Source organism: Sphaerodactylus townsendi, linkage group LG01 (assembly GCF_021028975.2).
Source record: "Sphaerodactylus townsendi isolate TG3544 linkage group LG01, MPM_Stown_v2.3, whole genome shotgun sequence".
Classification (NCBI taxonomy): domain Eukaryota; kingdom Metazoa; phylum Chordata; class Lepidosauria; order Squamata; family Sphaerodactylidae; genus Sphaerodactylus; species Sphaerodactylus townsendi.
The window spans coordinates 100268892-100276508 of NC_059425.1; the positions used below are offsets into that span (position 1 = coordinate 100268892).

Here is a 7617-nt window from a genome sequence, read left to right on the forward strand (position 1 = left end):
AGGAGTGACCTGGCCGGGCCGGGCCCAGCCAAGGGATAAAGAGGGAGGGGTATGGGGGCGATTTTGCACCCCTCCCCTGTGGGCACCATCTCCTCCTCCTCCACACTGACTTGGACAATTTTGCACCCCCCACATGGCACACTTCTCCTCCCCCACATCAACCCAGAAGCCAAGTTGGTGCATGGGAGGAGGGGTGTGGGGGCGATTTTGTGTCCCATCCCCGATGAAAGGATGATGTGAGTCTGGGGACATGGAACTCCACATGTCCCTGTGGGTGCTCTGCCCCTGCCTCCATGCTCACAGCCCCCCTGTGAGGTAAGTCAGACTAAAAGAGAATGACAGCCCAAGGTCACCCAGTGAACTCCATAGTGGATTAGTATTTGAATCTACGATTATATCATGTTGGGAACTCCATAGAAGATGACAAAAATACCAAAAGAAGGTCTAGATTTGCTTCCTCCACTTTCAGCGCTGATGTTTAATGCAACTACAGGAACATCAAATAGAACCAATCATCAAATTTTTAAAATTCTCTTATTAGTTCCCGGTTAGTCTGTAAGTCTATCAGTCACAGTGATGTAGTACTTACACTGTAAATGAAAGTGTATTGTACAGCCTAGGGATGAAATAGGCATGGAAGGGCAGCCATGTTTGTTTATTCACATCTGCCTGATTAATGGAGAAGGTGGAGGTGAAGGTCTAACTCAACAAATTGAAAAACAGCAGGTGTGAGGAACCAAACCACCTCTGTTGCTTCAGTGACTTTTTGCCCCAAGCCAGCTCAGCTCAGATATCCAGTATGAAGACCCAAGGAAGCAACAAATGAAATGTTAAAGGGTGGCGGGGGGGGGGGTCTATTTTCCCTTTTCTACCCCCTTCTTTATAGAAACACAGCAGACATAAGACAAAGCTGGTTCCTTCAAGTCTAGGACTGCCCTGGCTAAAATGATAAATCTGTACATGGAGTATACCAATTGAGAATGCACATGCTAAAATATTCCCCTGCCCCCTCCGCAAACACAAAGGAATTCCCTCACATAGAAAACTACTACAGCCAGGAAGAAGGATTCCGGTCATCTAGGCAAAAATATGCAGGGATTTGAAGGTGGTGGGACTACAAAAGCATTCAGTCACAAGTCCTCCCTCCTTACAGTTTTAATGGCCACTGTAGCCCAAAGGCAGGTCCATCACCTCAGTGAGAAGCAGGCCTCTGACATTAACTATTCATCAGTTGCCAGGACTAAATAATCCCAAGTTTATAACAGACAAAAGCTATTTCTCTAGCTTGCTGTTTTAAAAGAAGCTACCTACCATAACAGACAAAGTCACAGGAACAGAAGTCCCCAAGGGCACATTTAGAACCTGCTTAATGCAGCGGAAATCAAGCATTTGTTCTTCCCGTCACTCTTTTTTCCAGCTTGGGAGGGGAGAGCACACTGTTTGCTAACCTGATGAGCATTTGAATGATTCTCTTTGGCTGCAGCTCATGGACCTCCACTGAAGTTGACTCTTGCACTGAGCACTTTTCCCATGCAACAGCCCCTGGTATTTCAACAGAAAGATTCCCAGCATATAAGAAAATAACCCAGATCCTCAATTAACTTGCCCATAAGTACAATCCTGGACACATTCCACCCCCAATCATCTCTTTAGAAACGCTGAAATCTAACCCCTTTCCCCCTAGAGCTTTGATCCCTTTACTTCCAAGTTGGCTAGAGGAAAAAAAATTAGGATAGGCAACACTTAGATTTTATACATATATATATATATATACACACACACACACAATCACTCCCAGCCATATCTGTTTATCAAAGTATTCAGCCACATGGGCTCCACTCAGAATGCAAAGGTAGCAGAAACTGGAAAATGACGACAGTCTCCCTCTTTTACACAATATTATGAAGTCCAGAGACTCCACTTAGCCAAACAATCCATGGATTTTTAAGCCAATTAAATCCAGTTGCCTCCTAAACCTGTGATTTGCCATCACACAGAGAGACTACAAATCTGATAGATCAGCTTACAAGATGTCTATAATTATCAACAGTATGCAACATTATAAACAGGATGTGTCAAAGCCAGGAAGAACAGCAAAAAAATATGTTCATCACCCTCACAAATCAGAGCTTCTCAGCATGCTGGGCAGAGGATTTCAGCTAAGCTGCTGTAAGCAGAACCACCACAGTGCAATATGCAGTCACATGATACAGAGGAGCCCCTGCATGCTGGAACACTGAGAAAGCCCTCCACCACCAAATATCTAGACACCTCTGGAGGACTGGCACCTTGCCCCTTAAAGGGTATTTGCAATCTGATATAAGAATCACCCGCTCTAGGAGATTCCCCTTTCTTCCTTCTAAGGAAAATAAAAGACACAGTGACTAGGAGAAGATGTAAGGGGAGAAGAGCCCAAATATTGTAAATGACATTTGGAGGTGGCTGTTTCTTCCACTCAACCAAGGAGATCTTCATTCCGTTAAAGCCCTTTCAAAACGGTGACTATTTTAGTAATTCCTTACATCATAATTCCTTGGCCAGTAATTGCAGTTTCAGGGCAAAAAAAAATACGTTACAGAAACACAGCGATGAGCTTAAAGGTACTACAGAACTCTGCCCCGATGCCTCTCTAAAATATCAGGCAAGGCGAATTAAGCTACTGGATTGAAGGTGCTCAGCACTGCCTGGATAACTGTGCAGCAAGGGGTGTGGTACTGAGCGCCTCGACAGGGGTCTTCTCTGGATTTCGGAGTGACACCATCTGACCCCCGGAGATTTGAGTCGGGAAAACACACACAACAAAACGCTTCCCATGGACCGACTCTCGCCCCTCTATGCACGGGCAACGGGTACCTCGCAGCCATAGAGCTGCCCGAGCTGCTCCACGATCCACTCCTCCAGCACCAGCCTTTTCCGCAGCTCTTTGCGATCGTATTTGACCGTCACTTTGCCCTGCTGATGGCGCCGCTGTTGCTGCTGAATTTGCACCACCGCGGCCGCAGGGGCGACCGAATCCTCCCGGGAAGAGCCGCCGCCGCCGCCGCCGCCGCGGGGGCTCTGGAAGAAAACCCGGTTCCCGCCGCCCCCACCAGTAGCGGCGGCCGCCGGCTCACTACCCCCGGTAGCCACTGACATACTCCGCTTCAACTCCCTCCTGGGGAAAGCCTCTCGAGGTCGCTTGCTGCCTGGCTTCCCTCCCTAGGCACGCCGCCGCCGCCGCCGCCACCACCTCCGAGCGAGAGCCCAGGCGCCACAGTGCTTCGAGCCTCGTTTGCACCTGTGGTTTGCAACCTCTCATTGCATTACACTCTCTGCCGGCTCCGCGGAGAAGGGCGGGCAAGGAGCCTCCAGCGATGGCCCGGAAAGGGGGTGGAGACGGCGCCTTAAAGACATCGCTCGGCGGCCGCAGAACTCCCTTACCCCTGTCAGGGCTCCCGTGTTATCTGCTGCGCTGAAACGGCCTCTTACCCGTTTGGGAGTAGACCCCAGAGGCGTTGGGGGGCCAAATCGCACCCAGAGGCAAAAACGCTTCTGCCCCCCCCCCACGAGGAGCAACGCTTACTCGTGAGTAGAACTACAGCCCCTCTTCCCAGCCCAGCAGCCCGGGCGCCAGTTTCCCTCGCGTCCCGGCTGCTGGGCCAGAAGAGGAGCCTAGGGGCACCCCCTCTTTCCAGCCCAACAGCAGGGGCGCGAGCCGGGTAGCCCCTCTTCCTAGCCCAGCAGCAGAGTGTTGGACTGTTTAACTTAATATATTTAGCAGAGTAGCAGCAGGGGCACCAACACAACACAAGCCTTTATTGGCATATAAGCAGGGGCACCAATTTCCCTCGCCTCCCAGTTGCTGGGTGAGAAGAGGAGCCGAGAGGCACCCACTCTTCCCAACCCAGTAGCCAGGGCACCAGTTTCCCTCTGGCCACTTGAGGGATGATTTTGCACCCCCCACGTGACCAGATTAGTTGCGCCCATGTCCCTGGGCAAATACGCCACTGCAGTGGGCAAAGAGGAAAGTACACAGAGGGAGGTTGTAAACAGCTTGACCAGTTGAAATACATCCCCTGAAGATTTGTCCCATAGGCAGTGGGGAAAAATTCACATGTTAAATTTCCTTTCTAAAAGAAGACAAAATCCTGTTGGGAAAAAGCGGCTGATACTACTTGTGAGTCAATCCATGTTTTTCTACTACCTGCTTCAACGTTACCTAGCATTATTGTGTTTTCCAGTGACTCTTGTCTTCTTATGTGACCAAAATACCACAGCCTCGGTTTAGTCATTTTAGCTTCTCAGGACAGTTGGGGGGGGGGGGTGTCCATGGTATCCATAACACCCTTCCAAAAACATATTTCTAAGTAATCTGGTTTATTTCTATCAGCTTTCTTCATTGACCATCTTTCACCCCATTACACAGTAATAGAGATTACTATGGTATGAATTAACTAGATTTTTTTTTGGTTGCCAGTGACACATCCTTACACTTCAGGATCTTTTCTAGCTCTTTCATGACTGCCCTTCCGAGTCTCAGTCTCCTTCATGATTGCAGTCTCCCTTAAGCTGAGGAAGTATCTAGTAATCATTACTTTTGTCTTCTTTATGTTCAGCTGTAGTCCCGCTTTGGCACTTTCTCTTTTAACTTTCAGCAGTAGTCATTTCAAGTCTTTGAAAGAAATAATTGGCTTCAACCCGCACTCCCACCCCAATCCTTGAATCTCATGAGCTATCACTGGAAGATTGTCATAACACCACTGATTTCTTATCAGCTTCCAGACATAATTCTAGGTACTGTTTTTGAAACAATACCTTCAATTGTTTATGTCCAAAAGAAACTATCACATAGTAATCCTGTAAAAACGGACCTGTTCCGCCAGGCCTTTGGCCAGCCGGGATGATATCGAAAATCTGCTATAATAAACATCTGGCTTCCCGTGGGCGCAAGGGAGGGGGTGAGGGAGTACTTTTCATGCTGTCTGAAAGTATGGAAATTATATATTTATGGTTCCTTTTTAGTGGGGATTGCCTGTTTTAATGTAAATGTTGTATATGATTGTTGGACACCGCCCTGAGCCCTCCAGGGGAGGGCGGTATACAAATTCAAGTAAATAAATAAATAAATAAAATTAACTGGAGAGGCCCACATCAGAATACCCTTATAACAGACAGCAAGAATATGCAGTATTCCCGTAGAGAAGATTCACCAGATTATTTTTGAAATACCAACTTCAGGTAACTTTTGTAAATAAAGTTATGTGATATTTTAACATCTGAATACTCCTTTCCCTCCTTTTACTGTTACATCCTTAGCATCAGAATAAGAAGAGGTCTAAACATAAATAGAATCTACAAAAGGTGTTAGAAGGGGAAGGAAATATATCAATATGAAAGATTAATGAGGTCAAAAGTAGAAGTTGTGAACTTCATGAATTTCTACTACTACTTATTTGAGGAAGAGTTAAGTTCCCTCAAGTGCTGAAGGAGGCTAAAGTTTACTAACACTTTAGAAAGCCTGAGTAAGGTTGACAAATACTTAAGCTTCCTTTAAGGTGGTAGCTGCTAGGCTCTCCTAGACAATAAATTTGTTCTGATCTGTCATGATCTGACTTTCAGTCTAGCTATGGGGTAAAGACTGCTTTAGTAGCCCTAATGATAAACAGGTGAGTACCTCTTTGCTGATAGAGATCAGCTGCTCAGCAACTTTTAACACTTGATTCTCTTTTGTCACTTATAACACCCATTAGGTTAGTAGGTGAGGGAATACCAGGGGCATTAGTCCTTGTCTGACACACAGTTGTTGATCCTTGGAAATTCTATCACAACAATTGGTGGGTTTCATAGCAATTGATGTTTCTCCAGTGTTGCTCAGTTGCTGAGTGTGATCAGAGCCTTGAGGTTTTGCTATTTAAAATAAAGTATATATAAAATAATTCAGTAAAAACAAATACATAAACATGACACCAAAACCAGGAAGGAAGGCTTCAGACGAACTGAAGTCCTTGCAGTGCTAAGGAAGGAACCGCTAGGCTAAACTGACCCGGGGATGGAAGGCAATAACAGGGGGGGGGGGGGGGTATGCCAAACAAAACCCAAAAAAAGTTCTTACTTGCTGGCAGAACAAACACAACAATAGAGGGAAACAGATGAATCTCCCAAGGAAGGGAGTTCAAAAGATTTGGCATTACAACCAAAGTGCCATCAAATTACAGTTAATTTATGGTAATCTCATGGAGTTTTCAAAGCAAGAGGTGAACAAAGGTGGTTTGCCATTGCCTGCCTCTGTGTAGCAACCCTGGACATGGTGGTCTCCTGTTCCAGAACTAACCAGGGCTCACCCCACTCACCTTATGAAACTGGGCTAGCCTCAGCCATTTGGGTCAGGATTGTGTCAGTTTATTCTATGCTGTGCTTACTGGATGCTTCATATGTCCAGTGTTGGGGTTCAAATAATTTAACCACCGGTTCTGGTGGTAAAATTCAAATAATTTAACTGGCTGTTTGCAAGCACCATTTTAACAACCAGTTCTGCCAAAGTGGTGCAAACCTGCTGAATCCCACCACTGCATATGTCCTATTGTTGATTTATACTGTGTGACCCACTTTGCGTCTCAATGAAAAAGATGGCTATAAATACAATAAGTATAGTGATGACAGCAAGGCAGCTCTTTCATTAAGAGAGAACTTAAAAGACAAGAACTGTAGGATCACACTGAAGGTAGCAAAAATTTTGGCAGAGGTATTCAGAATTAAAAATCAGAGAACCCCAGAGAATTTGTATTAATGGTTTATTCCTTTTACTAATTTACAAAATTTATTTATTTAGGTAATTGATTTTGAACTATATTAGTAATTTGCATATGGTAGCTTATATGTGTCAGTCGACTAATACTGAGAGAAGGAGCTGTTTGTTTTCCTGAATTGATATTTGATTGAATAAGGACACATGGATTATCACTGAATGCCTTAGAAACAGAAGTGGTAGTGAATGGAAATAGTGGAGATCAGGGAGATCTCATTTTAAAAGCAGGAGAAGTAGAGAGCTGGATTAAGAGTGGCACTAGGAAGAATGTTCCTTCATCTACACAGTGCTAAGCATCCTTTCAGAACTGCTATTTGTATTCTTTTCTCCACAGGATAAGAAGCAACTCTGGAGGAGTAACTGTGATCAGGAAAATGTCATAGAAGAGGATTAACACACACCTGGCATCACTGCCTCAATCTGAACTTCTCCCATTTTATGGGTGCCTTAAATGGATTGCAGTTGTTTTTAGGTAGCCTGGAAGGTTCATGATTGGAATCACATCCTCTGCCATAGTTCAGCCTTTGCCATGGTTTCGCCACTATCTGCATGAAGCATGTGTAGCCTCAGCTTGTGTGTTCTGTGGTTCAGAACTTAGAATGAATCTCACAAAACAATGTAAAACAATTTTTCTCTCACTTTTCACTGAACATATTATGTACCAATATAGAACATAATAATACAACAAAACCATGACCCAATTCAAGTTTAACAATTAACGTTCCCCTTTTCATGCCTTGCCAACCCCAAGTCTGTTTCTTTCCTCTTCCAGGTAACCAGGAAATCTGAAGGCGAACTCTTGGTGTACTGGCTTCAAAAGGCGAGGTAAATCA

At 45.2% G+C, this 7617-nt stretch overlaps 1 protein-coding gene across 1 annotated transcript in view; it reads right to left on the minus strand.

The window, feature by feature from the left end:
- The window catches only part of PPP1R14C (protein phosphatase 1 regulatory inhibitor subunit 14C), a 37405-nt gene extending 33991 nt beyond the window's left edge, over positions 1-3414 (minus strand). The window contains exon 1 of the mRNA XM_048488859.1: positions 2854-3414. Within this exon, the coding sequence (XP_048344816.1) occupies positions 2854-3135 (282 nt within the window). The 5' untranslated portion in view covers positions 3136-3414. The remainder of the gene's footprint in view (positions 1-2853) is intronic.
- Between the last annotated feature and the right edge of the window lie 4203 nt (positions 3415-7617).